General features: G+C 41.8%; 1 protein-coding gene across 1 annotated transcript in view; it reads right to left on the bottom strand.

Annotated features, from left to right (window-relative positions):
* CELSR3 (cadherin EGF LAG seven-pass G-type receptor 3) overlaps positions 1–21,069 on the bottom strand; it is a 113,891-nt gene that overhangs the window by 63,637 nt on the left and 29,185 nt on the right. The window contains exon 2 of the mRNA XM_073575083.1: positions 11,950–12,588. Coding sequence (XP_073431184.1) covers positions 11,950–12,588 — 639 coding nt within the window. The remainder of the gene's footprint in view (positions 1–11,949; positions 12,589–21,069) is intronic.

The following is a 21,069-nucleotide window of genomic DNA, read 5'->3' as shown; positions in this document are numbered from 1 at the left end:
GAGGCCAGCAATGAGTCCAGACCTGAATCCCAGAGAACACCTGTGGAGAGATCTAAAAATGGCAGTTTGGAGAAGGCACCCTTCAAATATCAGGGACCTGGAGCAGTTTTGCCAAAGAAGAATGGTCTAAAATTCCAGCAGAGCATTGTAAGAAACTCATTGATGGTTACCGGAAGCGGTTGGTCGCAGTTATTTTGGCTAAAGGTTGTGCAACCAAGTATTAGGCTGAGGGTGCCAATACTTTTGTCTGGCCCATTTTTGGAGTTTTGTGTGAAATGATCAATGTTTTGCTTTTTGCTTCATTCTCTTTTGTGTTTTTTCATTTAAGACAAATTAAATGAAGATAATAATACCAAAGAATTTGTGATTGCAATCATTTTCAGGAAGAAACTGAGTATTATCTGACAGAATTGCAGGGGTGTCAATAGTTTTGGCCACAACTGTACAATAATATAACTACTATAATACTGCTCCTATGTACAAGAGTATAACTACTATAATACTGCCCCTAAGTACAAGAATATAACTACTATAATACTGCCCCTATGTACAAGAATATAACTACTATAATACTGCCCCTATGTACAAGAATATAACTACTATAATACTGACCCTATGTACAAGAATATAACTACTATAATACTGACCCTATGTATAAGAATATAACTACTATAATACTAACCCTATGTACAAGAATATAACTACTATAATACTGCTCCTATAAACAAGAATAAAACCACTATAATCCTGCTCCTATGTACAAGAATATAACTACTATAATACTGCCCCCTATGTACAAGAATATAACTACTATAATACTGCTCCCTATGTATAAGAATATAACTACTATAATACTGCTCCTATGTACAAGAGTATAACTACTATAATACTGCCCCTAAGTACAAGAATATAACTACTATAATACTGACCCTATGTACAAGAATATAACTACTATAATACTGACCCTATGTACAAGAATATAACTACTATAATGCTGCCCCCTATGTACAAGAATATAACCACTATAATACTGCCCCTATGTACAAGAATATAACTACTATAATACTGCCCCCTATGTATAATAATATAACTACTATAATACTGCCTCTATGTACAAGAATATAACTACTATAATACTGCCTACTATGTTCAAGAATATATCTACTATAATACTGCTCCTATGTACAAGAATATAACTACTATAATACTGCCCCTATGTACAAGAATATAACTACTATAATACTGCCCCTATATACAAGAATATAACTACTATAATACTGTCTCCTATGTACAAGAATATAACTACTATAATACTGCCCCTATATACAAGAATATAACTACTATAATACTGCCCCCTATGTATAATAATATAACTACTATAATACTGCCTCTATGTACAAGAATATAACTACTATAATACTGCCTACTATGTTCAAGAATATATCTACTATAATACTGCTCCCTATGTACAAGAATATAACTACTATAATACTGCCCCTATGTACAAGAATATAACTACTATAATACTGCCCCTATATACAAGAATATAACTACTATAATACTGTCTCCTATGTACAAGAATATAACTACTATAATACTGCCCCTATATACAAGAATATAACTACTATAATACTGCCTCTATGTACAAAAATATAACTACTATAATACTGCCTACTATGTTCAAGAATATATCTACTATAATACTGCCCCTATGTACAAGAATATAACTACTATAATACTGTCCCCTATGTACAAGAATATAACTACTATAATACTGCCCCTATGTACAAGAATATAACTACTATAATACTGCCCCTATATACAAGAATATAACTACTATAATACTGCTCCTAGATACAAGAATATAACTACTATAATACTGCTCCTATTTACAAGAATATAACTACTATAATACTGCCCCGTATGTACAAGAGTATAACTACTATAATACTTCCCTATATGCAAGAATATAACTACTATAATACTGCCCCTATGTACAAGAATATAACTACTATAATACTGCCCCTATGTACAAGAATATAACTACTATAATACTGCCCATATGTACAAGAATATAACTACTATAATACTGCCCCCTATGTACAAGAATATAACTACTATCATACTGCTCCTATGTACAAGAATATAACTACTATAATACTGCCCCGTAAACTGAACAGACAGGTGGACTTATGTGTTTGGCTGTAAACCTAGAATTGCTGCCTGCAGGTAGTATATACAGACAGTGATATAATATATACCAGACATGTCTTGGATACACATTCCAGGATTCAGATCTTTATGTCTTGGATGTGGATAGCTTGTAGTGTCTGAGGCTAGACAAAAAGTCAATGGTTTGTACGTTGTCTTAGCACATCAAAGAGTTGAGTGGATAGAATTATCCCTATAAGCATGTTCCCTGGGACTAATAATTAACAGATTAGTATATTAAATACCAATTAAGTCTAACAAAAATGTAAATTCTCAAGTGGGGGTCTGCCCGGAATAGAATGAAAGTGGATGACAGATCCTTTTCTTCAGTTTGACAGAGGATGTCTTTGACCCTTTTGGTGCTGGTGAGATGCTCAGCATGAAATTCAGGAGACAAGATATTCCTGACTTCTTACAGGAAATAAAAGGGTGAATAAAGTCTCCTCCTGAGAAGTGAGAGTTAATTAAGACCTGTGTAGTGAGAGTCTGATCTTATCCAGACACAATCCCTTTATTGATCCTCTTTCCAGAATGAAGAAATACATTAACAGAGTTCTCAGACTCACAAAATTTCTTGGTCCTAAGCAGAAAATCTTCCCAGAAATAAAGAAAGGGTGGACTTGTGCAAGTTATACAAAGGGGGCAGTATTATAGTAGTTATATTCTTGTATATAGGGGCAGTATTATAGTAGTTTTATTCTTGTACATAGGAGCAGTATTATAGTGGTTATATTCTTGTATATAGGGGCAGTATTATAGTGGTTATATTCTTGTACATAGGGGCAGTATTATAGTAGTTATATTCTTGTATATAGAAGCAGTATTATAGTAGTTATATTCTTGTACATAGGAGCAGTATTATAGTAGTTATATTCTTGTATATAGAAGCAGTATTATAGTAGTTATATTCTTGTACATAGGAGCAGTATTATAGTAGTTATATTCTTGTACATGGGGCAGTATTATAGTAGATATATTCTTGAACATAGTAGGCAGTATTATAGTAGTTATATTCTTGTATATAGAAGCAGTATTATAGTAGTTATATTCTTGTATATAGAAGCAGTATTATAGTAGTTATATTCTTATACATAGGGGCTGTATTATAGTAGTTATATTCTTGTACATAGGGGCAGTATTATAGTAGTTATATTGTACATAGGGGCAGTATTATAGTAGTTATATTCTTGTACATAGTACATAGGGGACAGTATTATAGTAGTTATATTCTTGTATATAGGGGCTGTATTATAGTAGTTATATTCTTGTACATAGGGGCAGTATTATAGTAGTTATATTCTTGTATATAGGGGCTGTATTATAGTAGTTATATTTTTGTACATAGGAGCAGTATTATAGTGGTTTTATTCTTGTTTATAGGAGCAGTATTATAGTAGTTATATTCTTGTACGTAGAGGACAGTATTATAGTAGTTATATTCTTGTACATAGGGAGCAGTATTATAGTAGTTGTATTATAGTAGTTATATTCTTGTACATAGGGGCAGTATTATAGTAGTTATATTCTTGTACATAGGGGCTGTATTATAGTAGTTATATTCTTGTATATAGGGGGCAGTATTATAGTAGTTATATTCTTGTACATAGGGGGCAGTATTATAGTAGTTATATTCCTGTACATAGGAGCAGTATTACATTGGTTATATTCTTGTACATAGGGGCAGTATTATAGTAGTTATATTCTTATACATAGGGGCTGTATTATAGTAGTTATATTCTTGTACATAGAGGCAGTATTATATTAGTTACATTCTTGTACATATGGGGTAGTATAATAGTTATATTCTTATACATAGTGGACAGTATTATAGTAGTTATATTCTTGTACATAGGGGCAGTATTATAGTAGTTATATTCTTATACATAGTGGACAGTATTATAGTAGTTATATTCTTGTACATAAGGGCAGTATTATAGTAGTTATATTCATGTACATAGGGGCGGTATTATAGTAGTTATATTCATGTACATAGGGGCGGTATTATAGTAGTTATATTCTTGTACATAGAGGCAGTATTATATTAGTTACATTCTTGTACATATGGGGTAGTATAATAGTTATATTCTTATACATAGTGGACAGTATTATAGTAGTTATATTCTTGTACATAGGGGCAGTATTATAGTAGTTATATTCTTATACATAGTGGACAGTATTATAGTAGTTATATTCTTGTACATAGGGGCAGTATTATAGTAGTTATATTCATGTACATAGGGGCGGTATTATAGTAGTTATATTCTTGTACATAGGGGCAGTATTATAGTAGTTATATTCTTGTACATAGGAGCAGTATTATAGCAGTTATATTCTTGTACATAGGGGGCAGTATTATAGTAGTTATATTCTTGTACATAGGGGCAGTATTATAGTAGTTATATTCTTGTACATAGGGGGCAGTATTATAGAAGTTATATTCTCATATATTGGCAATACTAGAGTATTTACATTTTATCGATATAGCTGAAAAAAAGGTCTGAGCTGTGCTTCTTCTAATCCATTGCTTTACAGCCATTTGTGGAATATAATGGGCCCGTCCCAGTGACATGTTCTAGTTAAGATAATGACCCTCACTACATTGCCTTGGATGTGAATGACTAGAGGTAGTCTTCTCACAGAACTGGCAGGTTCACAGGTTTCCTACAATTTAAAGCTCTTATCTCGACTAATGGATTCCTGCTTATTCCTTCCAGCAATGCGTCTGGAATAATTGACAGATGATTGAAATGATAAACAATATAATCTCAGGTCTGGATTATATATAAAATCAGGAGAAGAGTAATATCAGAAAATATCCAGATATTAAAAAACACAGCCTGTACTGGTGATAACAAAAGAAATGTTAACTGGCACAAACCAGAAGTAGCCGATGTTGCACAGGGAATAGCATAAAATGTATATCCCTCCATGACCAGTGTCATATCTCCTATATAGCTGCAATGTGGCTGCTCAATACTAGCCTCTATCATAAGGTGTAGAAAGAGTTGATTGTGATAGGAGGACTATTTGGATAATACTAAGCGGGATGAAGCTCCTCCCCTGAGTAAAAGACCCACCCATGAGGAATGTGAATGTGTCACTTTGCTGCCAGGCACCATAGCCAAAAACAATGGGACAAGTTCTATATATTGGGCAAATAAACAATATGTGGGCAACCTGATCTCCTGAAATCTAGTTTACACTGGTGCATTATAGGCCTGTTTCCTTCTTGGTTGTCTGCAGTTTCGCCATTTCATATTGTTCCTGATTGAATTTTCTGCTTTAATTAATAAGATTTCCTTTGTTGACTTCTGCCGGAATTATGGATGTTTTTATATGCGGCGCAGAAAATCGGGAAACGTGAAGCAGATACCAGCATGAAACGATAACTGGATTGCAGATGGTTCCTTATGGCCGAGGTTAATTATTGCAGGCTTAGCTTATCTTACAAATAATTACACGTTACGGAAGAATTCCATAGATTTGTTTTTGAGGCTTTTGTGCATGTTCTCAGTTTTTTTTTTCTGATTTGATTTCCATCTTTTTTTTTATGGTTAATATATGCATGTGCGGGGAAATCGCTGCAGACACCTTCATTAATGTTGGCTTGTCAGCACCATGTGTGCCAGTAAAAGCCGGGGGTGGGGGATAAAGGAAGGGATCCCACAGTCTGCCAGGCAAAATATGATTTATGATTGCACGCCGTCAGCACGCTCCCTCCCGTCTCCATTCACTTGACGACAAGCTGCACCCACCTGATAGTTGGGCACACCTGGCACATGGTGTCTGCAGTCTGTGGATTATTTAAGAATAAACCCTCATTTTACCCACACAGCAAAAGTGAACCCAGGAGTTGGTGACTCTCAGGAGCCTCTTCCCAAAAAATGTGCAAAATTAGAAACATGATATTAAGGAGGAGTAACGAGGCACAAGACATGGGTGGGGAGTGCCACTCTGTACAGGATCAGAAAAATGTCTGACTTCCTCCCAAATCAGCTCTGTACCTGTCTGTAGGTTGAGGGTGGTCCTACAGCTTAGCTCCAATCACTTAAAGAAAAAATACAGGCTGCAATGACAAACACAACCTGTCAACAAGGGTGGCACTGTTTTTTTGAAGACGACAGGAATGTTTTTATAAACATGAAGATAGAAGAAAGATCTAGTTAGTGCTGATCTTCACCATTAGGTACAGACTAAAGACAGGTGGGAACGGTCTTGGTGCCATTTTGTACAGATGGGTGTTCTTACCAAAAAAATATATGAAGGGAGGAAAGTGTCCTAAACTAGTTAGGTGAGAAGGTCTTTACATTTTTGCCTTTTGAGGGACTATGTCACTGCTGTAAATAGGAACCCAGATACCCTGAAGGCGGGGACATAATACAAAATCTATCTGTCACAGGGACCCCTCCTGCCTTGTGCCATCTATAACACTGGTGTCTTCTTATGTGGCAGAGGATGCAAATGGCACAAGGCAGGCGGGGTCCCTGTGTCCACAGGTCTGATAAATGAGAAGTACGCTTCCCCCTACAAGAAATGCAGGTATCTCTTTCCAGATCACCAGGAAAGAAGCAAATCATCCCTTCTTCCATCTTTTGCATGGAAATCACGTAGTCCCCACTGTACGTCCACAGAAACGTCGCTTCCTCCTTGGGGGACCACCCTGGATCCGAGGATCTTACTCCATCCGTCCATATCTCTCATCTATGTATCTTTGCCTCATTAGAGGATTGCCAATGGGTAACTGCACATCTATTATTACCGAGCGTCTTCAATAATGGGATGGCGGTATATCTGACGAACCAATCAGAATTGTCCCAAACAATGATCCAATTAACTGAGAGATGTCTGGCTGTGGAAAATGGTTTTATCAAGTCCAACGTCAATAGTGACTGCTCTTAAAGGTCCTATAATTATTAACCTTCCTAATCCGATTGTTTACCCCATGAAGACAAGTGACGGCAAAGTAAGTGGTCCCTTGCCCCTATGGAATAATGATTATTTCCCGGAATTACTAAATCACCCATCCACTGATTTTTGGATTCAACATAACGTCTCCTCGATGGGGGACTTGTATGATCAGGGGACCTTAATGTCTTTTGAGCAATTACAAGTTACACATGATATCCCAATTTTTCCGATATCTACCGCTCAGATCAGCTCTTCAATCACATACGAGGTGTATGGGTGTGGGCCGTGCTATTTCGCCTCTACCTCTGATAGGAATCCTTAATTCGCCTTATCTCCTCTTTGTATACGTACATGCTGTCAGTGGGAGCAGAATCTGCCATAAGCTCTATTAAAGGGAAGTGGGAACGACTCATCCCTAATACGCAGGGAGAGGAGTGGGAAGAGATCCTGGAGTCTCCGATCGGAGTATCACCATCTATTAATAACAGAATGATACAATTATATATAATAAACCAATCATATTTGACTCCGACACGACTTTTTAGGATGGGTCGGCTTCAATCATCAGAATGCTTGCGATGTCACTCACCAGACGCAGATTTCATTCACATGATATGGCAGTGTCCCACTATCCTACATTACTGGAAAGAGGTGACATTGTTCTTGTCATCCCTGGTGCACGCCCATGTCCCTCTTGAGCCACTGGTCTGCTTGTTTGGGGTATGGGATAAGGAGATTTGGGGTCACTATGTCGGGATCTTTCTGCGCGAGACGTTGTTTATGGCACAGAAGGTGCTGGTACTGCGGTGGATGGGGGGCTCATGTCCCTCCCTTAGAATCTGGATTGACTTGGTAAAGTCGATTGTTCCATACGAGCGCACGTTATACCAAAATAGGGGATGCCCGGGTAAATTTGAAAAGATTTGGGAGAGGTGGAACTCCTCTCATCTTACTTTGCAAGGTGGAGGCATCACATGTGATATGATGTAGGATGCTAGGCTGTGAAATAGTAAATACCAGTTGATGTAGTTGTAGTTTAGGAACTTAGAATTAGATTTTATTATCTGAGTAACATGATAAAGGCTTGTGAGATTTGACTGACATACATGCTTCATAATGTACAGCCTGTTGTTCTGTGTGTATGCTTGAGGGGTTATGTATATATCACCCTGTATATAAGTAAGAGTGTGCAATTCTGGTTTTGTACTTAACAATAGATGGAAATGTGTATGCTCTGTATAATGCTCACTACCATAAGCAAATATGTATGTTATACGTTTTTTCTTGTTCTGAGGTTCAATAAACGAATTAAAAAAAAAAAAAATAAGTGGTCCCTTATCAGCAAGTCCTATCGAGCCGGCGGCCATATTTATAGGAAAGTTGAGGCTTATGGCTGTTGGGTAAAGACAAGCTTGTAGTCAGCTTTAGGCCTAAATGACATGAGCATTTCATGGTGGTTTCCTGAGACAGACGGGGGGGCTTAAGAGGGCAACTAAAGGTCCTGATACACTTTAAATAAAAGTCAGCCGAACATGCCAGTTTCGGAGGGTTGTATGGGGTCCGTCTAATTCTTCCCCAACAGATGATCCAGGATGTTGAATTTCAACGACTGATCCTTTTATTCTGCGCAGACATAAGCCGCTGCTAAAGGTCTAATAGAAATCACAGCAGCCCCCATCCGAGCCGACCGTTTCTGTGTATGGGGGACTCGAGAGAAAGCCGTCGGCCAAACCATCGACCACATAGAAAGCTATGGACCTATACTCTACCTTTGACTTTTGATAGACTCTGCAATGCATGTCACGTTATGCCGGTATTATCTCCTAACTGCACTGCTTTTAAGGGAGTCCATGGGGCCAAAATACTGACCTATAGGAAGTTCAGGTCGTGACGTACGTTTTATAACTGTCCCAAATTTTCCTTGAAAATCTAGGACTAAAGTGGAGCTAAGCTGCCAATGCTGGTAGTATGGTCGTACACGGCATAAGCGCTGTAATGAGCTGTTGTAGGTAGACGCCGTAGTAAGCTCAATTATTCAGCCTCATTATATCTGTCTGTAAGCCGATTAGAACTTGGGTTCGGCAGCCAAGAAGATTGTGCCGTTGATTATGCAGATATAAAACCCAATCAGGAGTAATTACTAATCTTTTAATTATATGGATACATTTCTGATGGCCAGAACTCCGTCACAGGTCCCCGTCTGACAGAACCTCGGCTTAGGCCCATATTTGCCAGTTACCCATAATGCTTTGCGTAAGTTTCCGGTCAGAAACTAAAGTGTTAAATAAACATTTGCCCAAGCAAGTCGTCTAAACAGAAACACATTAATGCCGCCTGTGCTCCCAGCCTCTGAAGCGCGGGGTTTTAAATTAATAATCCTTTATCTTTCTCAAGCACAAGACATTCCTTTAGGAATCGAAAAGGGAAACGTTCAGCAAGGAAGAACACATTCCTTTAATCCCATGTACCGCCTGGAGCCGGTGATGACGATGGAACCATGGGACGATCCGGGGACCGAAGACCCAAAGGCAACAGCTTAACAAGGGTTAAGAGTGGAGAGGAAGGGATTTATAAGAACAATGCACTTTTTCGAGGGGGAAAGTGGAGTTCTTGGAAATTAGCTTTCTGTACTGGTGGCTGCAAGACAAGAGTGGGCAATGTAATAATGTGTCCCCTGGATGTGCTCTTTATCCATTTTGCTAAAATACAGATGTTTCTATTAACAACGGGAGCATCATACAGCGCTGCAGCCAATCAGAAAGCGTTTACTGTCCACGGTCTGCCAGCAGGGGGCGCTGTGTATTTATAACGCGGCTCAGCCGGGGCGGGGGGCGAGGTGCTGACAAGCTGGCACCTGTTACATATCTTTGGGTTCTTTAAGGGCCACTAGATCCAACATTGCTGGCATCAGATATCAGCCTCCTCACAAGCTTCGCGGCACAGGAGGTGCTTGGGTGCATTCGTTTTCTACCCACACCCATTCCCTGGTGGTAATGACATTGCAACAGGGGAGCAGGAAAGGGTGTCCTAAAACTATACCCCTGTAATGCAAAATTACCTCCCAACCAGTAGCTCTTGCATGGGAAACTGGTTATCATTATGGATGACCCCACTGAGCAGACATTAATAGCCGGTCCCCATCTTAGGTCGTTTATGTATATTCTGGAAACCCCCTTTAAGTACTAAAAATTTCCATTTTTACCTATATATATTCATGGGAAAGCTGGGTGACAATTAAGCAGGGTTCCGCGTGTGCTAATGCAGTCAGGTTTGTCATTCAGGACTCTGGGAAAGCTGAGTGGCAGCCCTCCGGGTAGTGAAAGCGACATAACTGAGAGCAGAGTTTTCAGACATTTATCGTGTGTGTGATGAGCTACCTCCCCGGCTCCAGGTGGTTTCAGCGTATCTCACAAACGTTTCTCATTTATTTTCCTGGGAGAAGCGGCACAAGCGCCTGCATTCATTCTACGACTTGGCCGCGTGCATTCATCTTCCGTAATTCCCTGGACGCTGCTTAGAATTCAGCCCCGTCCCCGGCTTCATGATGGTAAACAGAGCCGTACTGGGCAAACAGCACAGAATTACCGTACGGCACCTGTTGGCTTCACTGTCAGCTAGCCGACCACACAAAGCTCCCCCGAGGGAACGCGGCGCGCTGATCTATAATGTTTGCTGAGCCCGACTCAAGAGAACGTGAAGCATTTCACCGCTCGACCAGTCAACCATCGTATTATGTGAAAAAACAAAAAGTAAAACTTTACTATCAGTTTTTATTTTATATTTATAGCGATGGGTAATTCGGGGCTGATCCCTGAAGACACTGGTACCAAACACTTTTAAGACACTTTCAGCTTCTGTCTGACCAAGTCAAGTGGCTCATTGAGTGGTGCTCCAAAGTCCACGGCTGCAGCTGTAGGGCCGCTGACGGGGATGTTACCAGGCACCTCTGGTCGCAGGTTATCTCCATGGAGAACAAAAGGATTGGGCATGCTAAAATTCAATATGCCCAACCTTTTAGTCTCTTGCAGATCGAGCTTTGGTCTAACAGAGAGTACATATTAGATGTTCAGCAGGTCCCATCATTATCACTAGATTTGGCTGACCTTCTTGTGCAATGTACGGTCATATAGACTTTAGGAGACAATTTTACTGATTGGCATAATGACTTGAGCGGATTAAAAAGATTTGCAGGACTCTAGTCCAGCGGCCACGCTGATAGTTTGGGGCCACCGGACCAGAATACTGCAAACCTCCTAGTCTCTGGTCTGATGGCCACAGAAAGCCAACGTGGCCACTGGACTAAGTTCCTGCGAATCTTTTTGCTCAATGCTAATTGTGACATTTAATAGATATTAATGAAAAAAGTAACCAAAAAGGGCAACTTTCGAGGCATATTGGCCACCTGACTCTTGTGACTATTCTAAATGTGACCTACAGGCCTTCACAAACATAAGTCAACTGGAGAGACCGCGCATAAACCTAATTTTTTCTGCTCTCCAATGGCCAATATAAAGGCCGGAAAAGCCTCCAACCAATAAAGCCATCAAGTTAGTCAAAGATGTCCCCAAATGGGTCACAAATGCCTGACTGTTGGCCATGAACACCAACTACAGCTTTGCAATGGCATCATATTATGCCACCTTACCAAAATAAAGCTCTATAGAGGCATCATGCAAGCCTCCCATATAATACCAACACGACCACCGTGTAGATCTTGACACTGCCATTGAAGCTCATAGTGCCAGAATATTACCCCATTAAGCCACCATTATCCCACCGCACAACCTCATTCCTCTCGTCAGTCCACTGGAGGGACCCACAAACACTGACCTGTGAAGCGATCCTGGCATATACACGTGTAGCCTCCTTCTCTTCTGGCACAGATGCCTCCATTTTGACAAGGGTTGGAGTAACAAAGGTTAATCTCGATTTCACAATAATCCCCGGTGAAGCCTTGAGGACACCGGCAACGTAAACCAGTGATGGGGTGAATTGGACGGAAAAGTATGGACTCGGAAGCAATGAACGGTGCCGAGCTATCAAATTTGAGCACAGATATACACTTCATGTAGTTCTCACAGGGTTCACGCAAACAGACGTTATCATCGAAAGGCAGGACCTCCAGCATGGATGCCGAAGTGAGCGTCATCCTCTTCATGTATAGCTGCTCCTGAAGGTCTTCTGAGCTGAAAAACTGCGAGCGGTCTCCTTGGGGAACGAGGGCAGAGAAGCTGACATTGAGAATGGAGCTCTTCACGTCGGTGTCGTTCTGGATGTTGAAGATGAAGATGTCTTCCTTCGGGGTGGCCAACACGGTGGATACTCCCTCCAAAAAACTGGTCAACAAGGGGGACAGGAAGCGCTCCTGAGACATGTTCTCCAGACGAACCGTGATGCTGTTGGACAGCATGTCTTCTGTGATGATGAGGACGCGCAGGACGCATTGAGCGGTCACACTATGGATCCCATCTACAGAAGAGACAAGAAAAAGACAACGTTGTGTCATCATTACTTTTTCATATTTAGAACGTTATTAACTTTTTGGATTATTTCTAGTTTGTCAATTTTCCAGAATACAAAAAAAAAAAAAAAAAGAGGCTAAACTCATCCCCAACTGTTAACCACATGATGTTCACTCTTGGGTGAGCTGCTATTGTGGCCACATTGACTGGTCACCCAAAGAAGCCAACAGTCCTGATTTTTGTGAGACTGTGCTATGATTTCATAAATTGGAACCATGTTTCTAAATATCTTGGAGGTGATCCCAGGACAAACAGGAGCAAGACTTAAAATGTAAGGCATTAATGAGGATTAGGAAATCATTTCTGATTTTCTTTTTTCAAAAAGTGCGCCACATATGTCCACAGGTTATGTCCGGTACTGCAGCTCAGCAGCTTTCACGTCAATAAAGTGTAACACCAGATATCACCCATGGACAAGAGAGGTGCTGTTTCTAGAAGAAAGCAGCCACGTCTTTCTAACTCTGCACAACCGTTTTCAGAAACAGCGCCACATCTGTCTACAGGTTGAGTCTGGTATTGCAACTTAGTTCAATTAAACACTATGGGGTTGATCTGCAATACCAGATACAACCTGTGTTCAAGTGTTTGGCTGTTTTTGGAAGAAAGCTTTTTTTTTTCTTCTATAACCACCTTATCCAAGGTCACTTAAGTTTTCCAAAAATGGGTTTAACTAAAAAGATGGAGTCAAATAGAGTTTTATTTAATTCTAGTTCACTTTGATGCTGTTAGTGCAGGTTAAATCTTAAAACCTTAAACCAAAAGCAAAAATTCACCAAAATACTACATTTTCACATATTTTTTATTTTAACAATTTTTTTTTTGCCTGGTGATTAAAAATGTCAAATTCGCTCCCTGATTTGATCCTTTTTTTTGTTAACTCCATTCTTCCCGACCACGTTCATAAGAGTCTCTCGACATATATGTAATAAATGCCGTAAAATAAAGCTAAAAAAATAACTGCCTGAGAAAAGATTTATCCGTCATCTCTCCTCGGATATTCATCATGAGACGGGAAAGCAGAAAACTACTCCTCTGCTAAACACCCGAGGCCGTCACACTCCCTTCAGGTTCAAAGCCATTGATTTCCCTTCATACGTAGAGAAGAAAAACGAGAAGCGGACGAGAGAACATAAAGAGGCGATATCCCGAGTACACGGATACACGTACGGCTCATGGGGGGCGGCATACAAATGGATCGTAGCTGTGATCAACTCCGATGAGGGTCAACCTGCTCTACGGGCCAACGTTATGTATGTGAACCCACCAGATGGAAGAAGGGTAGATACGGTGCCACCATAAATGCCCCCATAAGTTCTAACATCACATGTATTTGGGGGAAGCGGAAAAAAAGAAAAGACACAAATCCTCATTTAAAACAAGTTATCACTAGCAAAAAATGTTGGTGTTGCCCACGGCCACCATAACGAGAGGGGAAATCTTACTGGCTACTACGGCCATGTATTCTCACCCCTTTCTCTGCACCCATGGAGGAGGACCACTGGCTATAACCATAGAAACAGTGGCTATTGTCCCTTAGGGTAAAGCTCCTTATAACCATAGAAACAGTGGCTATTGTCCCTTAGGGTAAAGCTCCTGGCTGTTACCGAATTCTCAACTGGCCTGGACTTGTTGGAATATAGTCACCAGGTCACCAAAGGACGTGAATGTTTGTGTCTTCGAGGGTTAAAGGCCGGGTGATTTACAGTTCTAGTAATTTGGTGAGTCAGGGAAATTATTATTTAGGTCTGGCAGGCTGATGCCGCACCGTATGATTTATAACCACAGTAAAAGACTTCTATTAAGTAACATGCCTTACTCCATTGACTTTGTGAGAATGGATTAGACACTGCTCTGTATATGTGGGGTGCAGAGCACGTTCCCAGACATTACACCTCTGTATATGTGGGGAGCAGAGCACGTTCCCATACATTACACCTCTGTATATGTGGGGAGCAGAGCACGTTCCCAGACATTACACCTCTGTATATGTGGGGTGCAGAGCACGTTCCCAGACATTACACCTCTGTATATGTGGGGAGCAGAGCACGTTCCCAGACATTACACCTCTGTATATGTGGGGAGCAGAGCACGTTCCCAGACATTACACCTCTGTATATGTGGGGAGCAGAGCACGTTCCCAGACATTACACCTCTGTATATGTGGGGTGCAGAGCACGTTCCCAGACATTACACCTCTGTATATGTGGGGTGCAGAGCACGTTCCCAGACATTACACCTCTGTATATGTGGGGTGCAGAGCACGTTCCCAGACATTACACCTCTGTATATGTGGGGTGCAGAGCACGTTCCCAGACATTACACCTCTGTATATGTGGGGTGCAGAGCACGTTCCCAGACATTACACCTCTGTATATGTGGGGAGCAGAGCACGTTCCCATACATTACACCTCTGTATATGTGGGGTGCAGAGCACGTTCCCAGACATTACACCTCTGTATATGTGGGGAGCAGAGCACGTTCCCATACATTACACCTCTGTATATGTGGGGAGCAGAGCACGTTCCCAGACATTACACCTCTGTATATGTGGGGTGCAGAGCACGTTCCCAGACATTACACCTCTGTATATGTGGGGAGCAGAGCACGTTCCCAGACATTACACCTCTGTATATGTGGGGTGCAGAGCACGTTCCCAGACATTACACCTCTGTATATGTGGGGTGCAGAGCACGTTCCCATACATTACACCTCTGTATATGTGGGGTGCAGAGCACGTTCCCAGACATTACACCTCTGTATATGTGGGGTGCAGAGCACGTTCCCAGACATTACACCTCTGTATATGTGGGGAGCAGAGCACGTTCCCATACATTACACCTCTGTATATGTGGGGTGCAGAGCACGTTCCCAGACATTACACCTCTGTATATGTGGGGAGCAGAGCACGTTCCCATACATTACACCTCTGTATATGTGGGGAGCAGAGCACGTTCCCAGACATTACACCTCTGTATATGTGGGGTGCAGAGCACGTTCCCAGACATTACACCTCTGTATATGTGGGGAGCAGAGCACGTTCCCAGACATTACACCTCTGTATATGTGGGGTGCAGAGCACGTTCCCAGACATTACACCTCTGTATATGTGGGGTGCAGAGCACGTTCCCAGACATTACACCTCTGTATATGTGGGGAGCAGAGCACGTTCCCAGACATTACACCTCTGTATATGTGGGGTGCAGAGCACGTTCCCAGACATTACACCTCTGTATATGTGGGGAGCAGAGCACGTTCCCAGACATTACACCTCTGTATATGTGGGGTGCAGAGCACGTTCCCAGACATTACACCTCTGTATATGTGGGGTGCAGAGCACGTTCCCAGACATTACACCTCTGTATATGTGGGGTGCAGAGCACGTTCCCAGACATTACACCTCTGTATATGTGGGGTGCAGAGCACGTTCCCAGACATTACACCTCTGTATATGTGGGGAGCAGAGCACGTTCCCATACATTACACCTCTGTATATGTGGGGTGCAGAGCACGTTCCCAGACATTACACCTCTGTATATGTGGGGAGCAGAGCACGTTCCCATACATTACACCTCTGTATATGTGGGGAGCAGAGCACGTTCCCAGACATTACACCTCTGTATATGTGGGGTGCAGAGCACGTTCCCAGACATTACACCTCTGTATATGTGGGGAGCAGAGCACGTTCCCAGACATTACACCTCTGTATATGTGGGGTGCAGAGCACGTTCCCAGACATTACACCTCTGTATATGTGGGGTGCAGAGCACGTTCCCAGACATTACACCTCTGTATATGTGGGGTGCAGAGCACGTTCCCAGACATTACACCTCTGTATATGTGGGGTGCAGAGCACGTTCCCAGACATTACACCTCTGTATATGTGGGGAGCAGAGCACGTTCCCAGACATTACACCTCTGTATATGTGGGGTGCAGAGCACGTTCCCAGACATTACACCTCTGTATATGTGGGGTGCAGAGCACGTTCCCAGACATTACACCTCTGTATATGTGGGGTGCAGAGCACGTTCCCAGACATTACACCTCTGTATATGTGGGGTGCAGAGCACGTTCCCAGACATTACACCTCTGTATATGTGGGGTGCAGAGCACGTTCCCATACATTACACCTCTGTATATGTGGGGTGCAGAGCACGTTCCCAGACATTACACCTCTGTATATGTGGGGTGCAGAGCACGTTCCCAGACATTACACCTCTGTATATGTGGGGTGCAGAGCACTTTCCCAGACATTACACCTCTGTATATGTGGGGTGCAGAGCACGTTCCCAGACATTACACCTCTGTATACAGTCATATGTAAAAGTTTGGGCACCCCTATTAATGTTAACCTTTTTTCTTTATAACAATTTTGGTTTTTGCAACAGGTATTTCAGTTTCATATATCTAATAACTGATGGACTCAGTTATATTTCTGGATTCAAATGAGGTTTATTGTACTAACAGAAAATGCGCAATCTGCATTTAAACAAAATTTGACCGGTGCAAAAGTATGGGCACCCTTATCATTTTCTTGATTTGAACACTCCTAACTACTTTTTACTGACTTCCTGAAGCACTAAATTGGTTTTGTAACCTCATTGAGCTTTGAACTTCATAGCCAGGTGTATCAAATCATGAGAAAAGGTATTTAAAGTGGCCACTTGCAAGTAGTTCTCCTATTTGATTCTCCTATGAAGAGTGGCATCATGGGCTCCTCAAAACAACTCTCAAATGATCTGAAAACAAAGATTATTCAACATAGCTTTTCAGGGGAAGGATACAAAAAGTTGTCTCAGAGATTTAACCAGTCAGTTTCCACTGTGAGGAACATAGTAAGGAAATGGAAGAACACAGGTACAGTTTTTGTTAAGCCCAGAAGTGGCAGGCCAAGAAAAATATCAGAAAGGCAGAGAAGAAGAATGGTGAGAACAGTCAAGGACAATCCACAGACCACCTCCAAAGACCTGCAGCATCATCTTGCTGCAGATGGTGTCACTGTGCATCGGTCAACAATACAGCGCACTTTGCACAAGGAGAAGCTGTATGGGAGAGTGATGCGAAAGAAGCCGTTTCTGCAAGCACGCCACAACCAGAGTCGCCTGAGGTATGCAAAAGCACATTTGGACAAGCCAGTTACATTTTGGAAGAAGGTCCTGTGAACTGATGAAACAAAGATTGAGTTGTTTGGTCATACAAAAAGGCGTTATGCATGCGCTGTATTGTTGACCGATGCACAGTGACACCATCTGCAGCAAGATGATGCTGCAGGTCTTTGGAGGTGGTCTGTGGATTGTCCTTGACTGTTCTCACCATTCTTCTTCTCTGCCTTTCTGATATTTTTCTTGGCCTGCCACTTCTAGGCTTAACAAGAACTGTACCTGTGTTCTTCCATTTCTTTACTATGTTCCTCACAGTGGAAACTGACTGGTTAAATCTCTGAGACAACTTTTTGTATCCTTCCCCTGAAAAGCTATGTTGAATAATCTTTGTTTTCAGATCATTTGAGAGTTGTTTTGAGGAGCCCATGATGCCACTCTTCATAGGAGAATCAAATAGGAGAACTACTTGCAAGTGGCCACTTTAAATACCTTTTCTCATGATTTGATACACCTGGCTATGAAGTTCAAAGCTCAATGAGGTTACAAAACCAATTTAGTGCTTCAGGAAGTCAGTAAAAAGTAGTTAGGAGTGTTCAAATCAAGAAAATGATAAGGGTGCCCATACTTTTGCACCGGTCAAATTTTGTTTAAATGCAGATTGCGCATTTTCTGTTAGTACAATAAACCTCATTTGAATCCAGAAATATAACTGAGTCCATCAGTTATTAGATATATGAAACACCTGTTGCAAAAACCAAAATTGTTATAAAGAAAAAAGGTTAACATTAATAGGGGTGCCCAAACTTTTACATATGACTGTATGTGGGGTGCAGAGCACGTTCCCAGACATTACACCTCTGTATATGTGGGGAGCAGAGCACGTTCCCAGACATTACACCTCTGTATATGTGGGGAGCAGAGCACGTTCCCATACATTACACCTCTGTATATGTGGGGAGCAGAGCACGTTCCCAGACATTACACCTCTGTATATGTGGGGTGCAGAGCACGTTCCCAGACATTACACCTCTGTATATGTGGGGTGCAGAGCACGTTCCCATACATTACACCTCTGTATATGTGGGGTGCAGAGCACGTTCCCAGACATTACACGTCTGTATATGTGGGGTGCAGAGCACGTTCCCAGACATTACACCTCTGTATATGTGGGGTGCAGAGCACGTTCCCAGACATTACACCTCTGTATATGTGGGGTGCAGAGCACGTTCCCAGACATTACACCTCTGTATATGTGGGGTGCAGAGCACGTTCCCAGACATTACACCTCTGTATATGTGGGGTGCAGAGCACGTTCCCAGACATTACACCTCTGTATATGTGGGGAGCAGAGCACGTTCCCAGACATTACACCTCTGTATATGTGGGGTGCAGAGCACGTTCCCAGACATTACACCTCTGTATATGTGAGGAGCAGAGCACGTTCCCAGACATTACACCTCTGTATATGTGGGGAGCAGAGCACGTTCCCAGACATTACACCTCTGTATATGTGGGGAGCAGAGCACGTTCCCAGACATTACACCTCTGTATATGTGGGGAGCAGAGCACGTTCCCAGACATTACACCTCTGTATATGTGGGGTGCAGAGCACGTTCCCAGACATTACACCTCTGTATATGTGGGGTGCAGAGCACGTTCCCAGACATTACACCTCTGTATATGTGGGGAGCAGAGCACGTTCCCAGACATTACACCTCTGTATATGTGGGGTGCAGAGCACGTTCCCAGACATTACACCTCTGTATATGTGGGGTGCAGAGCACGTTCCCAGACATTACACCTCTGTATATGTGGGATGCAGAGCACGTTCCCAGACATTACACCTCTGTATATGTGGGGCGCAGAGCACGTTCCCAGACATTACACCTCTGTATATGTAGGGTGCAGAGCACGTTCCCAGACATTACACCTCTGTATATGTGGGGAGCAGAGCACGTTCCCAGACATTACACCTCTGTATATGTGGGGAGCAGAGCACGTTCCCAGACATTACACCTCTGTATATGTGGGGAGCAGAGCACGTTCCCAGACATTACACCTCTGTATATGTGGGGTGCAGAAAACGTTCCCAGACATTACACCTCTGTATATGTGGGGTGCAGAGCACGTTCCCAGACATTACTCCTCTGTATATGTGGGGTGCAGAGCACGTTCCCAGACATTACACCTCTGTATATGTGGGGTGCAGAGCACGTTCCCAGACATTACACCTGGGGATGGCGTTAAAATAAAGTGGGGACCAGATCCAAGGATCTATTGGGGACCAGTTCTGCAGTGATAATAGGGTCCAGCCATACCAGAGGTTGTACAGGATTAAAAAAAATAGGACTGATTTCTTGCAAAAACAGCGCCACACCTGTCCACAGGCTGTGTGCGGTATTGCAGCTTATCCCTATTTGTTCAGCTAAGTTTGGCTAAAATACCAGACACAACCATGTAAGAGGTGAAGCTGTTTTGTGCAAGAAATCGGACATGATTTTCTAATCCTGTACAACCCCTTTAATAGCCATTTGCAATCATTTTACACCCCTATATGAACAGTGAATGCATTTATACAATATAGCTAGAAGATGGGAAATATTTCATATTATTTTTATGATTGCAGTGCCTACTCTGATTACCAGGCGGATCACACCAATCCAAGTGTAATTTATAGCACTGTGTAGTTTGTACATTATCGCGGGCAGGAACCATATATACACCAGAACTCCTGTTATTCATTATTTAAAAGGAATTTCAAAAGGTAATATTCAGAATAAGTACCAAAAAATATTTGCTTGTCTTGGTTTGTATTAGCCAATCCGTTATGCATTATTGGATATTCCTAGGGCTGGAGAATAAAGTTGAATCCTGCTTTTCAAGCTGATTTTTTTCTGATTCGGAGCCCCATATTGCCTTCACAGTAAATGAAACATCATAAAATTCTAGCTGCCTGCAGCCACCACTAGAGGGCACAATAAACTTAGATTATGCAATAAGCTCATAAGCGCCCCCTTGTGGTGGCTGCAGTCAACTTGCCCCATTTTAGGATGTATATAGGGGTGCTGTCCAGTAATCGCCCCCTTTGTGATGACCGCTTCTAGATATGTAGTAATATAGAAGTTTGTACAAGTGCTTAACTAGGACTTACCGCTCAGGAATCTAGAAAAGCTGAGTGACAGGAAGAGGGCCAATTGTGGTTATACTGATTGAAACCCAGATTCATTTTAGCAGCATTACCCTTTAAGAGCGTCTAGATGCTCCAGGTCGATATGTGAAGAATCAAAAACAAGTGACGAACTTAATGAAAGTTTTTCTTCCCTTTGAT

This window comes from Dendrobates tinctorius, unplaced genomic scaffold (assembly GCF_039654945.1).
Source record: "Dendrobates tinctorius isolate UK_male_01 unplaced genomic scaffold, ASM3965494v1 ptg000041l, whole genome shotgun sequence".
Classification (NCBI taxonomy): domain Eukaryota; kingdom Metazoa; phylum Chordata; class Amphibia; order Anura; family Dendrobatidae; genus Dendrobates; species Dendrobates tinctorius.
The sequence above is the reverse complement of the archived record's forward strand: the minus strand, read 5'-3'. Positions and strand labels throughout refer to the sequence as shown.